This window comes from Dromaius novaehollandiae, chromosome 14 (assembly GCF_036370855.1).
Source record: "Dromaius novaehollandiae isolate bDroNov1 chromosome 14, bDroNov1.hap1, whole genome shotgun sequence".
Classification (NCBI taxonomy): domain Eukaryota; kingdom Metazoa; phylum Chordata; class Aves; order Casuariiformes; family Dromaiidae; genus Dromaius; species Dromaius novaehollandiae.
In genome coordinates, this window is record NC_088111.1 from 14593770 (window position 1) to 14610084 (window position 16315).

Here is a 16315-nt window from a genome sequence, read left to right on the forward strand (position 1 = left end):
ATATTCTGATACTAGGAGAAGCTTTCACACGCAGGGTGGTCACACTTTGGAATGGGTTGCCTGGGGAGGCTGTGGGATCTCTGGTCTTGGAGGTGCTCAGAAGTCAACTGGATGTGGCCCTGAGCCACGTGACCCCGCTCTGAGTGGCACCAGGAGACCTCCAGCGTTCTCTTCCAAACTAAATGGCTATAAATGTTAAATTCTTGAAGCTTAGCTGATTGAAAAAGCAGATGATGCAACTACGTGAGAATATATTAGTCTGTGGTCTCAAATGGTCGAGGCTAGAACAGATCCAGCCTGCTGCTTAGAGATACTTAGCCCAACAAATAGTCAAAAATAATTACATGAAGCATTATTGAGATTCAGTGGTTAAATTTATCTTCGGCAACAAGTTTTGAAGATACTTTTTTTCCCCCCCAATTTGTGAAATTTGAAAAAGCAGTTTAAGCAAATTTTGAAGTCTGAAGAAGCAGAGTAAAGGAAGATTTATCTGTTGCCATTAGGCTTGGCCTGTTTTTCTTAAAATTATCCTTACAAAGTTCTGCTGGCTGTTCTTTATCAAGAAGATAATGGTAAATTTCAGCAAATTTCTATTTGGTTTCTTTTATCTGCTCATGTTTTTCCTTTCATATATATAAATATTAACATTAAAGATGTAGCTAACAACTAAGTAGAAACACTTTTCTGTATCAATAAGAGTTTTCTTTTCCTTTGGGAAACTGCTCAGTAATTCAGTAAAATAAGTTCCCAGAATTTCTGATTTTGTTGTTGTTTCATCCTATTACTGTAGTATTTCTGCTGATATTTTCTTATCATATTATTCTTATCCTTTAAGTGTTTATATTTCTGTACATTTGAAAACTCATTCTGTGGATGGTCAGGTTTTTATAATCTTCCAAACTGGGCTGTCAACTTCTTAAGAGCTTCCCCCGCAATTTTTTGACATCTCCTTACTTTATATTTCTATCAGCCTTGTCTGTACCTAATATCTGTCTCATCTGGCCCCATTACCTCTGTATTGAGCATTCACAAAACAATGAATACTTGTCCCCCATCAATTCAGCTACGTATTGGAAATGCCAACCTCGTTTTCCCTACGAGGAACCGAAATATGTGGTAAGTTTGATGTGCTGGGCTCCCGCAGACACTGAGTGAGAGCTGCTGGGATCCAGTGCCGGGCTTCGCTCACAAAACTCTGCACTCTTCTGTTTCCATTCATTTGTGGCCCTTTATGCTTTCACATTTTTCTTTTCTTCAGTGTGACTGTCAATATACATGTAGTGCCAAGCTGGGGAAAAAAAAAGTTCTTTTGAAAAGTCTGTGCTGTTGTTCAGTATATCAGGTCCTACTATGAAGATTGCATAGACATAGCAGGTGTGAAGAGTTGTTTAAAGGTGTTGAATTCTTCTGTGTATTTTCTTTTCTAGGCTTAAATAAGGGAACTATTTGGATAAAATTACCATGAATGAAATCAGTTGTTCAGGTTTTCTAACCGTTGTGCTCTGAGAAGAGGGAGTCCAGATAATTTTTTTACATTGCAGGAGGAGGGGCTGGAGGGGGCGTGGGCCTCTTAGGAGTGATGACCATATGGAGTAACATGAAGCAAGTCATTGAAGAGGAATGAATGTGTTTAAAAAATATGAGCAGTAAACTTTTCCTTAGCTACTAACTGAACTAAATGCTTTTTTCAGGCTGTGTACATGATGCCCACAGAAGGAGATGATTCATCCAAAAGTGTTCCTTTAGCATTGCAACGAGTGTTTTATGAGCTGCAGCATAGTGACAAACCAGTTGGAACTAAAAAGTTAACAAAATCTTTTGGGTAAGTTTCAGAGATTTGGAATATATATTGGGCTATTACAGGCTTCATAAACTTTTCTTTAAAAAGGTTTTATTTAAATTAGACTGTTTTTAGAGGGGTGCAGAGAACCGTTAATATTGCATTATAGTTAGCTGCTAATTTTTCTTAGTTTACATGGATAAGTTTTTATTTATAGTCAGTACTAAAGTCAGCTTATCCAAAAGTCAGGGTTTTTTTCGTTTTGGTACACAGTCATCAAACACAACAGTTAATAGCTGGAATAAATAAATAGCTTGAATAAATAAAATCCAGAACAAAATACATAGTTGAAATATTAAAGTGTATGTATTGTTAGTGTCTTTTTTGTTTCTGTATTAAATCTAGAGAAATAGCAGTAATGTGTATTTCCCTATTGTTAGTTCTACACTGGTGACTGTTGCAACACTTTCTTATAACATAGGCAAAATATGTGCATTTTTGATGTCTACCATTTAGCAGCATTTATTGCTGTATTCTGTTTAGTGATTTAAAGTTTAACAGGTGTACCTGTTGCATGAAGTAAAGGTGTCAGAGTGCACACACACACACGTGTGCGCACACACACAGTTCTTTGTATTTACCTCATTCTAGCACTCTCTTCTCTTCCACAAAACTTTGATGAAAAGGCTTGTCTTTTATTTTTATTTTTCACCAGTATTCAGCTCATTCCCTGGTATCTTCTTCAATCTAGTGCTTGTTGTGAGGGAGTGTTAAAAAGTATAATTTTAAATTTGCAATATTGAGACATCAAAGTATACAGTATAGCTGCATTAAGTTTTTTTTAAGCTAGCGCAGTGTGCAAGTTAGGATAGAAGATTAAGATTAGCATAACCTTTATGCTTTCTTTTTGCATGTCATGTAACGTGGAGGGTTTTTTTAAATCAAAAATGGTTCTAAAAGATTGTAGTTCATATTATGTGCTTTACTTTGTAGACTAGTTTTTGCAATGATATTTAAAAAAAATTTTTTTTTGAAAGCAGGTTGGAATACTTGTGTGATCCTTTTCCCAGTTGCACTAGCGCGCATCTGTCGCGTTTCCGAGGTCTCTTATCCCACATCTTCTGCTAGCACTCGTTTTAAGTGCTCTGCCCTGATAAGGTTATTTGTAACTTTATATCTATCTTCCTTTTCTTTTTCACCTTTGGAGGAAATTCTAAAATGAAATTGGTACCCTCAGGGCCGGGTCTTTATCTGGTGTCTCTGGTGAGGTAGTCTCTCTTTCTGGCACGTTGTGTATATAGTTTATCAGCACTTCTGCTGTCCTGTTAGACTAAAAAGATTTGCTAATATAAATATTTTGCCTTGAGTTAGTATCGTGTGTCATCGTGAGTAGCATGATGAAATCTTTCCTGAGGGTGTTGCAGGATGCTTAATTTAATGTTTAAGAGCAAGGTTTTAAAAATGTGCTTGTGTGTGCCGTTTTTATTGGGAAGGTATTTTTGAATATGGTTGAGGAGCTGGTCTTTTTCCTCCATTAAACCAGAGAGGTGTTTCTGACCTTGCAAGACTTGGCTCTATGCCATGGCTCTAGTGTAACGTTCTGGTGGATATCGCGAGTTTCCATAGATCTGGCTTTGGCTTCTTTCAGTAGAAAGTGCCGTCGTTGTCCAGAGGAGCCCTTTTTCATCACTAATACTAGCGTATAGTCTTTCTTGCATTTTGTTGTTTTAGATGGCTAGTGTTTAATACCTGGGGATTGATTCAGGAGATCATTTGCCATTCTTCATTATTGAACAGGTTACTTCACTGATCTGGTTGAAGTGTGGACCCACACACAGTTGTTTTGGCGCAGTTTTGGGAGTAGTATGCTGCAGCGTGGCGGTGGCCAAGAATCGCTGAGTAGAGGGTGTGGGGGGAGATCGGTCAGTGCTGCTCCCGCTTCTCTCTGAATGGTGGCTTTGAGTACCTGGGGGGACCTTTGGTTCACACCGAGGTTAGGTGCCCACGGTAAACACAGCTGATTTTATTTAATGAGAGTGATGACAGTTACAAAAAGAGCTGTTAGAGACTTGATCTAAGAAATGCTTCTTAAATTTTAAATTGAAGAGTTTATAGAAGGGTAGTATTTCACATTAAAAATATAAACAGTTCCATTATACTTCCTCTCTTTTATTCAAGGTAGTGGTGCTGAATATCCCTGTTGCGGGTGCCACCTTGACTATTGTAGGCATTTAGAGACTCTTTGCACTCACCCCTCCATTCATGTGATTGCATTTGCACGTGTGCAGTACAGGTGATCTACGTATATTCAGGGGGCTGGATGCCTCCCTGCATCCTTGGAGGTACTGTACATGTGGAGATGAAGTGTTCAGAGGAGCACAAAGGGGCCGCTATTTTCTATAAGTCCATTTACTGCCTTCCCTGTGCACAAATAATCCCTGAACGCTGCTTGACTGCACCTGAAGAGCCCTCAGAAAAGATGCAGCTAGAAGCATGTTGCAGAAACTCTTCTGATAATGTGGAATTGCTCCCAGGGCTTTCCGTAAGAGCCTTTTTGATGTGATCCAAGAATAGGTTGGGGAGTCAAAGAACTGTTCTACTAGCTGTAGTGCGATGCTGCCTCCGGCTGCATTCCCAGGACCTGTCCCCAGGCCCCCAGAAGGAGAAGGCAGGTGGGCACAGACCAGCTGCCAAAATATTCCACAGCTGACAACCCAGTCTTCCTCTTTGGCTTAGGTACTTAGACTGGAAAGGTATCTAGAAGCTGGTGGTAGGCCAAGTAAATGCTACAGAAGTAAAAAAAACAAACAAAAAACAAACAAACAAAAAAACCCCAGTGCTTTAGGCAACACTAAATCTCAGAGTCTTTATGTCTTACTGTGTATTAAATTCTTCTGAAAGATACCATGAAAATGTCTTTTATGCTGTAAGTCTGCTTTGTAATATAGTAATTTTGTATTAATTTGCCTTGCAAAGGTGGGAAACTTTAGACAGCTTCATGCAACATGATGTCCAGGAATTATGTCGAGTGGTATGTTTTTGGCATTTCTTACTGTTGCTAGCAAGTACATGTATGTTACATAGTGTTTTCTCTTAATACTGTATATAATATACAATTCAGTATGCTTCTAGTAATACTGGCACTGACTAATTTAAACCAGGCCTCTAAGGTTTAAAGTTTTTGCATGCACATGCACTGTTTCTCTCTCTCTTTTTTTTTCCCCTTTTTTCTTTTTTAGAAAGGGTTGATCGTAGCACTTTGGGGATGAAGAATTGGAGGGATAATTTATAGAGGATAGGGAAGGTTACAAAGAGACAGAATGTATGCTGGCGGTCCATAAGAGCCATAGAGGGAAGTGCTATTTTGTAGGTGTGAGTGCATCATGAGTGAGTGCATACACTTGTGAGGTTTTCCAAAGTCAAAGGGAAAGGGCTGGGGTAGTCCTCAGAACAGTTTTTAGAGGGAAGAGGAGGATTTAAAGGACTAGAAGTGAGATCCCTCTAGGAATTGACTAAAATTTCATTTTCATGTGAGTAGCTCAGAGTTCAATCAGTGAAGTAGAATTAACTGTGTGATGAGTAAATATGCAAATTTATCCTGTTTAAAAACTAATCTTTCTTTCAGCTGCTTGATAATGTGGAAAATAAAATGAAAGGCACATGTGTGGAAGGCACTATTCCTAAATTGTTCAGAGGGAAGATGGTGGTACGTATTTAAACTGTTAATATTTTTTTAAATTAATTCTGTTACTTGCATATGTTGAAATCCCTTTTTTATTTTTGTTTACAGTCTTACATCCAATGCAAACATGTAGACTATCGATCTGAACGAATAGAAGATTATTATGACATCCAGCTAAGTATAAAGGGAAAGAAAAATAGTAAGTAATACTGTATGATATGCACAAATGAATACCTCAGTGTGCTGGGCTTTTCTTTTTTATCAGATGCGTAGTGCCTTTTGATTTCAAATGGGTTTGTGGGTGCTCAGCACCCAGAAAATCCTTACTTTTATTTCAGAGGAAGAAGTCTTTAGTTTTGACACCTCATAGAAAATATTTTCTGCTGCAGATATTTCTACTTGCGTTACCTTTTTTTTTTTTTTTTTCCCTTTTCCATTCCTGTTTCCCTTCCTTGCTCCTTCCCCCAAATTCCCTTATTGAGAACTTTTTGTGACACTCTTGAATTTTAGGGGTTTTCCTGGTGTTGTGAAAGTGCATGCTATGTTCAGTCATGTTGTCACAATAGATCGTGACTTGCATATGAAAGTAACCTTGTAGGAAATAGATTCTAAATTAGGCTGAGATGATTACCATAGTAATAAGCAAATAAAGAGTTAACTAATCAGAGCATCATAGTGCTGGTTCTTTATCATTACTTTAGCAGGTACTTGGCATACAAGACATGAAAAAGGACATTTAAGAGTCCACTAAACAAAATTATCTAGCTTGATGTCTAACAATCGAGCACTGAGAACAGGAAATTTGACAGACAACTGTAACTATTTGATTTTGAAATCTATTAATATTATTGTATGCCCCTTCCAATTTTGATACGTTTCTTGATGTTCTTAAGCAATGTACAGCTTTATTTTTCTCTTTATAAAGACAGAAATATTCAAATATGAGCTCTGATGTCTTAATATGTTATTTACTGAATGTATTGGTAAGGCTCCATTCTAGAGTAAACTTCTGTTTTTCTTCCTCCTTCCCTATTATTCCCAAATCTTTTTTCATGTAGTATTTGAGTCCTTCATTGACTATGTTGCAGTGGAGCAGTTAGATGGTGATAATAAATACGATGCAGGAGAACATGGCTTGCAGGTATTTTTCTTTTTTTAATTTCATTTTAAATTTTCTTTCCATGTCTTTGATAAAATAACTTAACAAAGCCATGGTAGCCAGAAATACTGTAAAATCCATTCTCTGAGTTTTATCAACTGATTTTAGTGTGTGTTTTTTGTTTTTTGTTTCTTTCCTTTAGGCAAGCTTTTATATAGCTCCTCCCTAATTCCTGTTAGGTTTCTTAAAATGAAACTTGAACTTTAAAACAGTCTAATCAACAGTGAATTTTGCTTTTACACCTGTAACTGTTTTAGCGATGAGAATGATTTTATGGTTAACTTTTTCTACAGATTCATATGACTGAGAATCCATTCAAATGCTTCCTTTAAAATTACCCTATTTCTGTGTGCATCTAATAAAAGCTACAACAGTATAGTTCTGAAAGTTACTTTGAAGAGGTCATTGTTGCTCATCAGGAGTGCCAAATGGACCCATGGAGTTTAGCTCTTCTTAGGAGGGTGCAGCATGATAGTCAAGTATTTGTTGGCAGAATACAGTGAACACGCAGTTCTTAATTGATCAGAAATGAGAGTCTTAGCCTCTGCATTCTCTTTTACTTTCGTTTGTGAAGTTAACTTGCTCTTCATGCAGTCAGATGTTCGCGTTTGCTTATATGAATAGGCTACTTTTAAATGAACTGACTCCTCCTAAATGCTATTGGAGTAATTTATAGGAAAGTTGGTGCTGCATCAAGATAGTTAACCTCCAGCCCAGCTTTGAACTCTTCTTTGGTGCATGTTGTGATGTGAAGACTATAAAATACCAGTCCATAGGAGATGGGTACACAGCAAAGTATTTGAATTGCTAAAAATGTTGTAATATCAACCTTCTGTTTCCTTTCCAATGTGCAGGAGGCAGAAAAAGGTGTGAAGTTCCTAACATTGCCACCAGTATTGCACCTACAACTCATGAGATTTATGTATGATCCTCAAACTGACCAAAATATCAAGATAAATGATAGGTAAGTTTTTCCATTATAGAATTTGCACTTGCTGATATGTTCTATAAAATAATCAAAATCCTGGTTTTGAATCAGCTCCAACAGGAATGTACAATGGCATATGTTGGACATCCCTAAAAGATGCACTGATTGAATGTTCAGGTGCTGAATGATAAATCAAATACTCTAGTAATCATTTATAGCTGTTATCTGGGATATGAAGTAAATAAATGTGGGGTTTTTTAATGCGGTGTGTGGAACATTCTTTGTGCCATCTGTGGAAAGTTGGTATGTTCCCATTGGCTGCCCCAAGAGTAAAGAGGATGAATAAGTGGTCCTTTGCTTTGTCTTCGTATATATCCATGCCCACTCACTATCTATGGAGATTGATAATTACCCAAGGAGATGTGCTTTTGTTTGGAAACTAAATCCTTATTTCACCAATAAAAAGAAAGTGAGACTTCGGCACTTGGAAGACATTTCAAACTAAAATTCCACTCAGTGTTGTCCGTGCTAGATGATCTCCGCTTGTGTACTAGCGAATAATAGGTTTTGAGCTAGATTCTCTTTCCCCTTGACACAGTGAATCCGAAGTAGCTTTATTTTGGTTAAAGTACTTCTTGCATTTTCATTGTTGTTACTGAGGGCATACATTTTCTCATGTGCCTATAAAGATGATCCTTTGCCATGTTAAGATAGTATGAAATCTGCCACTGTATGCAGTATAGCCTAGATAGATATGGCATTGTAATTGTAGCTTGTTCAGTTCTTGTGGCTTGCTTTGAGGGTAAGTATTGATGTCCTTCAGCATAATAATAGGATGTGTCTCTCTCTAGTACAAATAAAACTGTCTTAATTCTTTTCCAAACTAGGTTTGAGTTTCCTGAACAGTTGCCACTAGATGAATTTTTGCAAAAAACAGATCCTAAAGATCCTGCTAATTACATTCTTCATGCAGTTCTAGTACACAGTGGAGATAACCATGGTGGACATTATGTTGTTTACTTAAATCCCAAGGGGGATGGCAAAGTGAGTATTGAAAACCAACTGAACATACTTGTGTTTTGCAAATATATCCTTGTAATTTTCATAATGGTCACATTTTGGGAATTTTTGTTTCCTAACAGAAGAGAGAGCATGCTGGGATGCTCACTTCATGGAGGAATCAAGTCTGTGTTTGATGCAGTTCTTAGCTTGACCATTTTTTTCTTATGGCACCTATTCTAATACATTTGGGAAACTTACTTTGTGTTTTAAAAAAGAAGCCAAACCAGCAGCCTTCCTTTCTGGTTTTTGCTCTTCAGGGAGGAGCTGGCAGCTGGAGGCATTAGAGTCACATGCCTTCTTAAGAGGAGCAGATTCATATTTACTGTTGGCTTTTGGCCAGAGACGTTAACTAAGGAAATCCCTTCAGTCATGTGTGCTTATACGTATTGGAGTTGTACAGCTAGCAAATTCTATCCAGTATTTCTTTAGGATGTCTTTACACTGAAGCAAACATGAATCTTTCTAATGTTTCTGTGACTGAGCAGTTCACTCTTCTTGCATGTCCCACTGTTGCAACTTTAAGTGACTTGAGCAGATTGGATGTTTGTAAGTCAGGTGCCTCTTGAGTTTCCTGGTTTTGTGTGTACATGACTGTTCGTAGTAAAATTAGTAGTCACATTTTTCTATTAATTTGTTGCTATCCATCTTTCATTCTTAATTCCCTAGCAGATACTTTATTAGTAAAGTTGCAGTTTGGAATGGTTTTATTCCAAATTTGCTGTAAAGTACTTTAAATTTACAAATATTTATTAGATATCTTGTGCACCACTGCTTGTATTTTATTTTACAACAGATGAAGTCAATTATCTGAAGTTCATATAGAAATGCAGTATATTTGAATAATGATCTTAAGATAAATTATTTGAATAATTACTTGGCTGAAATCATCTGATATTCTGTGTAAAATGTTCAAATATTTTAGTAAGGGCTTGGTGATTTATTGCCTTCCTTTTGCTGAGTTGAAGTTAGTAGGTTGCAGAAATTGTACTGAACTAGTTGTTTTATGATTTTGGGTTTTTTTAAACTTGTGTTGATTGAAGAGAAATTTTAGGCACTTCAAAAAGCTGAAAGACATGCCAGAAATAGAATTAACTTATCATTCAAGAACATATTTTTCTGTTTAAAATTATATTTATATGAAATTTTCTCCCTAGTGGTGTAAATTTGATGACGATGTTGTATCAAGATGTACAAAAGAAGAAGCAATTGAACACAATTATGGAGGTCATGACGACGACTTATCTGTACGGCATTGTACTAATGCGTACATGTTGGTTTACATCAGGGAATCAAAATTAAGTATGTATATTCTGTCTACGTGTGTTCCAAGTTAGACTGACATACAGAAATACAGGGGTTCAGGGCTGTATTTTACTTCTGAATTGTTGACAACCTTCCTATACAAAGGTGTATGTGGTGTAGGAATAGTTTCATTAGGTATAGTTAGAATTTACAGATTCTGGGGGATCAACCAGCCTTTCTCTCACTTCTGGAAAGACTGATCTAATCTAGTGTTGCCTTGTCTTAGCACAGTAAGACAAGCGTGTGTGTCTGCAGAGTCCTTTATTCTAGGTTTGTTTTATAGAATGGAAAAATTATGGTGACTTTTAACTTGACTGATGGAAACTAGATCCAACTGGTAGATGCAAATATGTAGATACATGTATATTTCAAAAAATTGAGCAGTAGTAAATATTTTTTTAATCATAAAATGAATATTTAATTCAAAGGGCTATGATACATATTTCATGGAAGCAGAGCATTTTAGCTCAGGATAATAAGTGGTGCTTTTGCCAAAGCATGATGATACCAAATAATGTTTTTAATTAAAAGATGAAAATAGCTGTCTTTGACTTGAAATCAGTGGAGTGTCAAGTGTGTATGAAAACCCTGTTTGATGTAAATCTGAAATGACATCGCAAAATCTGCGTTGCAGGTGAGGTGTTGCAGCCTGTCACGGACCATGATATTCCTCAACAACTCGTTGAAAGGCTACAAGAAGAGAAAAGAATAGAGGCGCAGAAGAGGAAGGAAAGGCAGGAAGCTCACCTCTATATGCAAGTGCAGGTCAGCTTTTGAACTGGATCGAGTTGCAAGTAACTTATTATTAAAATTCAGAATATTGAGCCACGCAAGACAAAACTTGATTTTCAGTTTTTGAATTCGTGTTTGTAACTAGCATTTGAAGTGAAACTATGAGTGGAATTTTAGTGCTTATAAGCATATTCACACCTGTGCTAAGTCCCAGTGAAACAAGCAGTACTCCACTGGGAATGACATTTTTTGGGGGCATTTCTGTTTTCTGTAGGAGTGTGGGAAAAGTTATGTGCTTACAAGTAAAAATAGTAAATTCAGGTGAAAGGAAAAGGACTAGATTACATTAAATGGCTGCGCTGCCACTGCACTTTTCTCTCCTTCAGGAATTATTTTCTAAAATTAGAGTGTATCTAGCCATACGCTGCAATCCTGGACTTCTGCCAAATTGAGCTCATCAAGTTTGAGGAGAAGAGGAGAATGCTATATTTGCAATTATCGCTTTTTGGAAAGGCCAGATGGACTAGATTGTTAGGAATTGCCTTAAGGAACCCTGTTTATGGCTCTTTCCAGAGCCCATCTGGCTGAAGAAAAAAGAACCCACTTTCCATTTGCCCCAGTGTTTCCTTGGTGTTTTCTTTCTGGTGTTTATAAGGAGAAACACCAGTAAAGTTTAGCTTGTTTTGCATGATATTTACACTAGAGCTTTTCTCAATGGAGAAACTGGCAGAGTTGCGCAATCTTTTTTTTCTATTGACAAAGACTGCATGAGGACTGTGACACATAGAGGAAACCTTTTAGTGCATCTTCCTTGCGCTACACTAGTGAAATAATTACGCAGCCTTTTTCAAATGCTGGGATTATTTGAGTACGTGTTTCCAAGATTAGGATCTAAAGTGTTGCTGGCTTTTTATTGTTTGGATTTGTCAGAATTAGTGTATTTTAATTACTTGCATTGATTCGACTATCATGATTTTCTAATTTCATTATATCCTACATTCTTGCAAATTTTCCTTCAGGAGAAGGTAATTAGTATAAACAGTGTGACACTATCCAGTAAGCCAGTGATGTTACATAGTAAAGCGTCATCAAAAAATGTATAATATTCTGCAGGTGAGCTAATACAAATAGTAACCTTTAAACGTAAATTTTCAGATAGTGGCAGAGGATCAGTTCTGTGGCCACCAAGGCAATGATATGTATGATGAAGAAAAAGTGAAATACACTGTTTTCAAAGTATTAAAAAACTCCACGCTTACGGAATTTGTTCAAAATCTCTCTCAAACAATGGTAAGTTTTCTGTAGTGGACTATCTATCTGTATTTTATTATATTATGTTCACTTAATAGTCTTTATCTTCTCCAGGTGTCAGCAGCGTTCAGTCATTATTTAGAGCTTTTTAAAATGGATTAGTTTTGACTGAGTTTAATAAATGTACTTAATCTTTTTTTTTCTTTTCCCTGTCATGATTATTATTTATTGTAGGGATTTCCACAGGATCAAATCAGATTATGGCCAATGCAAGCTAGAAGTAATGGAACAAAAAGACCTGCGATGTTAGATAATGAAGCAGACGGCAATAAAACGGTAAATATCCATTGGCAGAGGACGTTATTTCTGTATGTCATCCATGAGTCTCAGTTCCTGCTTTGGGACAGCAGATTTTTTTAAAGGTTTTAAACTAACGTGTGTGTGGTTAAGTTTGTTTTTTGAGAAGATTTGAAATTTAGTGGATTGAGATTTTGTGGGGGAGGGGAGGAGATCTGGTGGTTGCTTTTACTTCCATAAAGAGAACACATGATCGCGATTTGTGTGTTAGTTTTTAAACATAAATGTCTCTTGAGTCTTTCCAGTATTTGGGAAAAAATGCTGGATTTAGTCAAATGTGTTGCTTAAAATAAAATGTTGCACCTAAATACCACAAAAAATAATAAAATATATCATAAAATTCTTGTATGTCTGATCAAAATGCAGATACCAGATTATATTATATTCTCCAGAGTCTTTTCTTCTTTTTCCACATATTTCTAAATAGATGATTGAGCTCAGTGACAATGAAAATCCATGGACGATATTTTTGGAAACAGTAGATCCAGAGATGGCTGCTACTGGAGCAACATTACCCAAGTTTGATAAAGATCGTAAGCATATATGCTAAAACTTGAGTAAATACAAAATACTCTTATTTTGTGTGTACCTCAGAAAACATTGTGTGCTCCTTTTTTCAGTGATGTCATTGATGTACGCATCAACCCGCAGTGCCGATACTTGCTTTTCTCATGTTCTTTTCTCTCCCTCATTTCTCTTCAAGGTTGAGGACCTGTTTCAAGTGGTTTTAGAATCATTGAATAAATTTTTATATATATGTATGTACTTATATATATAAATTCAGTACGTAATAATATTTTAAGAACATCAGTTATGAAGCAAAGACATATTTTTGTAACAATTTAAGGAAAAATAGGTGATTTTTTTTCCAGATCTGCTTAAATAACCATTACTTAAAATTAATACTTGCTTCTTAATTTGTAGATGACGTAATGTTATTTCTGAAGATGTATGATCCGAAGACTCGGAGTTTGAATTATTGTGGACATATCTACACACCTATATCCTGTAAAATACGTGAGTTCCAAAATTCAATCTCATTGTTGTAGTTGAATTTTTTTAAATATAATAGATTGCTTTTTTTTCTTTAGTTTTATCATCAAAATCAAGTGATACAGTTTGGAAACTAATAGTGCTTCTGTCTGTCCATTCTGTACAAGTACACGTTTTATTTTAGAATTAACTATGTAGTATATTATAGGTGTATTTTTGTATGGCAGAAGATGCGCAAGATTTACAACATGTTACTAAAATTTTGCCTGCTTCCTGGCCTTTCCTTGCACTATGTTTTCTTATTGCTCCATGTTATCTTACAGAAAGAATGAAGTCATCTGTACTTAATGAGGATAGAGTTTGAGGGTCTAGCGTGGCTTTAAAGTTTATGTGCATTTTTGAGAGGCTTGGGATTGAAGAATGGCGAGAATATCACTTCAGCAGATTCCGAGCCTTGTACAACCCCTTTCTCCCCATATTCGGTTTTGCAGTTTAGGGCAGCCCTCAGTTCTCCTGATCTCTCTGTGGGCCGTGGTGTAAGTTGCATCAGTGAAATAACTCATCTGTTGGGGTGGGGAAAAAAAGGAGCGAGGAAGGGACTTCCTTCCCTTCCACCCTCCCAAACCAGAAACAGTTTGGTGCTGTCGAAGACCACATTTGGTGCATGACCACAGATGGTCTCCAGGTAAATTGCAGCCTCAAAGGTAGGCCACAGACTGAAATTCCATTTTCTCCCAACACCAGTGCTTGTGCTCTGATCCAGTTTTCTTCCCCATGTTGTGTCAGTGAGACCTTCTGCAAGGCTGAGACATAGCCTTTACACAGTGTTGTTGGCTGTCAGTTAATTTTTTTGTTACAGGTTTACAGTGTTCACCAGGTGTTGCTGAACATACTGGGTGTTTCAAACTTGCTGAGCAACTTTGGGATATACTATTGCTCCCCAGTTTATTTTTTCTTTTATTTCAGTTAGGTTATTTTGTGACAGGTACTACTTTAAAGGTTTATATAACGCTCTTTGTACAGCTTTTCACAAAAGTAGCCTGAGAGTTGCTGGGGAGACTTAAATTGGGTGTGAGCCTTGGTTTTCATATGAGTCCTTTTAATGAACTTAGCAAATGGCCACTGAGTAGAAATGCTTTGATTTGTCATTTTGAGTCTCATTCTGATGACTTGCACATGCTTTCAATTTTTGTATTTTCGCTGTGTGACTTTGTTTTTGAGAGAGAGATGATAATCTCTGTAAGAGGAAGAACAGTGTTATTCAGTCTGTATGTTCTTGGATGGCCTTGCGTGTCTGATGGTTTTTTGTTTCGGTCAGATGAAATGGAAGGCAACTTAAAGCCTATGTTTGGGTTGAATCTAAGTATGGGAAGCTGTAACCTAGCAGGTTCCCTTTCTCAAGTGTTTTAAAACTGTTTAAGCAGGGTTGAAAAAAACAGATTTCTCTCTCTCTCTCTCTCTCTCTTTTTTTTTTTTTTTTTTTTTTTTTTTTTTTTTTTTGCAAATGACTCTCACTAGCAGCTAAAGCTGCAAGGCATTTCATGCTTTTTTTTCTTTTCCAATAGGTGACTTGCTTCCAGTTATGTGTGAGAGAGCAGGATTTCCACAAGAAACTAACCTTATCCTCTATGAGGTTTGGATTGATAGACTTATTTATTGTACAAATTATAATCAGTGTACCAGTAGGAAGTTTCCTTTACGGATAAACTGCTGTGTGATTAAAATATTCTAAACTTTAAAAAATTACGAGGAAAGCATTCTCTAGATAACACTTTGAATATGCAAGTAGGTAGAACTGCAAAGCCTAATATGGCAGGTGTGACTTAACTATTTCCTCTAAAACAGACACAATGATTAAACCCAATGTTGTGTCACTCATAAAAATACAGTCCCTCACTCTGAAGGGGACTCTTGAACAGGGAACACTTAAGTGCTGAAGCAGGTGGTTCAGAGAGGTTGTGGAATCTCCATCCGTGGACATTTTCAGAAATTGAGGAAGCAAGGCCCTGAGCCACCTGCTCTAACTTGGAAGTTGGCCCTGCTTTGAACAGGTCGTCACACTAAAGACCTGCAGTGGTCCTTTGACAGGAATTATTCTGTGATTCTGTGCAAAACTCAAACTGCACATTTCTAAACTTTTCAAATTATACATATGTTTTACTGTGTTCTCTTATAAAATATATACCTATGTACCTTGCAGGAGTTCTTGCCTTTCAGTCAGTTTAAAAGAAACCAAATGGTGAAGGTTTGCTTGCAAATTGAAGGCCAGTATATGGAAGGTGCATAGGAGCTAATAATAATTTATGTATATGTTATGATACCCTTTGAGCCATGGAACTATTAATAGGACACTGACAAACTGCTCTCTTTTCCTCAATAAACAAAGGACTGAGTTCCCTTGGTATTATGACTCCAAGGTAACAAAATATTCTGAAGTAACATTTTTGTCTTCTCTATTCTGTAGTTAAGAAAAAAAAATGGTTAAAAAAAGGTTGCTCATAACAGTAATTTAAAATCATAAGCAGTCTCAATTTAGTAGTTTTGAAGTCTACAGTACTGCAAGAGAGTGTCAGCAGTTAGTATTAGCAGCAAAGTTATTCATGGAGGACTTCATGTGGAAATTTTTTGTTTTAAAAACTTGCTCTTTTAAGTTACTTAATTTTAAATCTGTTTTGAAGTTAACTGAGGTGTGTCCTCTGAGTCACTGTGTTAGGGGAGCTAATGCTGCTAACGTTATTGGCCATTATATTTTCAGTGTCCCTGTTAAACAGCAGAGTTGAGAAAATGTTGCATCTGCTGTTTCCTTCCCTGAATTAGAAGTTAGCAGACAAAATAGTCTGCTAACATATTCCTGCCCAAATACAGAAATAGAAAACCTTTATAATTCCTGTATTTATTGAGTGCTGAAGGTGCAGATCTTGCCTAAGCAAAGTCCTTGCTTTATGGTAAAAACAAGGAATTGCTTTTATTGCGCTTTTTTCAGCGGTCATGCTGCTTTCTCTGGGGGTTCCAGGGGTGCGCGCACAGTTCCATGCTAAAAAGCAGAACTGTCAGGTACTTTTGTGTGTA

At 36.7% G+C, this 16315-nt stretch overlaps 1 protein-coding gene across 1 annotated transcript in view; it reads left to right on the forward strand.

Moving 5' to 3' along the window:
* Window positions 1-16315, forward strand: part of USP7 (ubiquitin specific peptidase 7) — a 76933-nt gene that overhangs the window by 45210 nt on the left and 15408 nt on the right. The window contains exons 8-21 of the mRNA XM_064520411.1: window positions 1692-1822; window positions 4757-4811; window positions 5406-5486; window positions 5571-5661; window positions 6521-6603; window positions 7476-7585; window positions 8437-8593; window positions 9766-9910; window positions 10548-10678; window positions 11801-11935; window positions 12131-12232; window positions 12681-12786; window positions 13178-13270; window positions 14812-14879. Coding sequence (XP_064376481.1) covers window positions 1692-1822; window positions 4757-4811; window positions 5406-5486; window positions 5571-5661; window positions 6521-6603; window positions 7476-7585; window positions 8437-8593; window positions 9766-9910; window positions 10548-10678; window positions 11801-11935; window positions 12131-12232; window positions 12681-12786; window positions 13178-13270; window positions 14812-14879 — 1488 coding nt within the window. The remainder of the gene's footprint in view (window positions 1-1691; window positions 1823-4756; window positions 4812-5405; window positions 5487-5570; window positions 5662-6520; window positions 6604-7475; window positions 7586-8436; window positions 8594-9765; window positions 9911-10547; window positions 10679-11800; window positions 11936-12130; window positions 12233-12680; window positions 12787-13177; window positions 13271-14811; window positions 14880-16315) is intronic.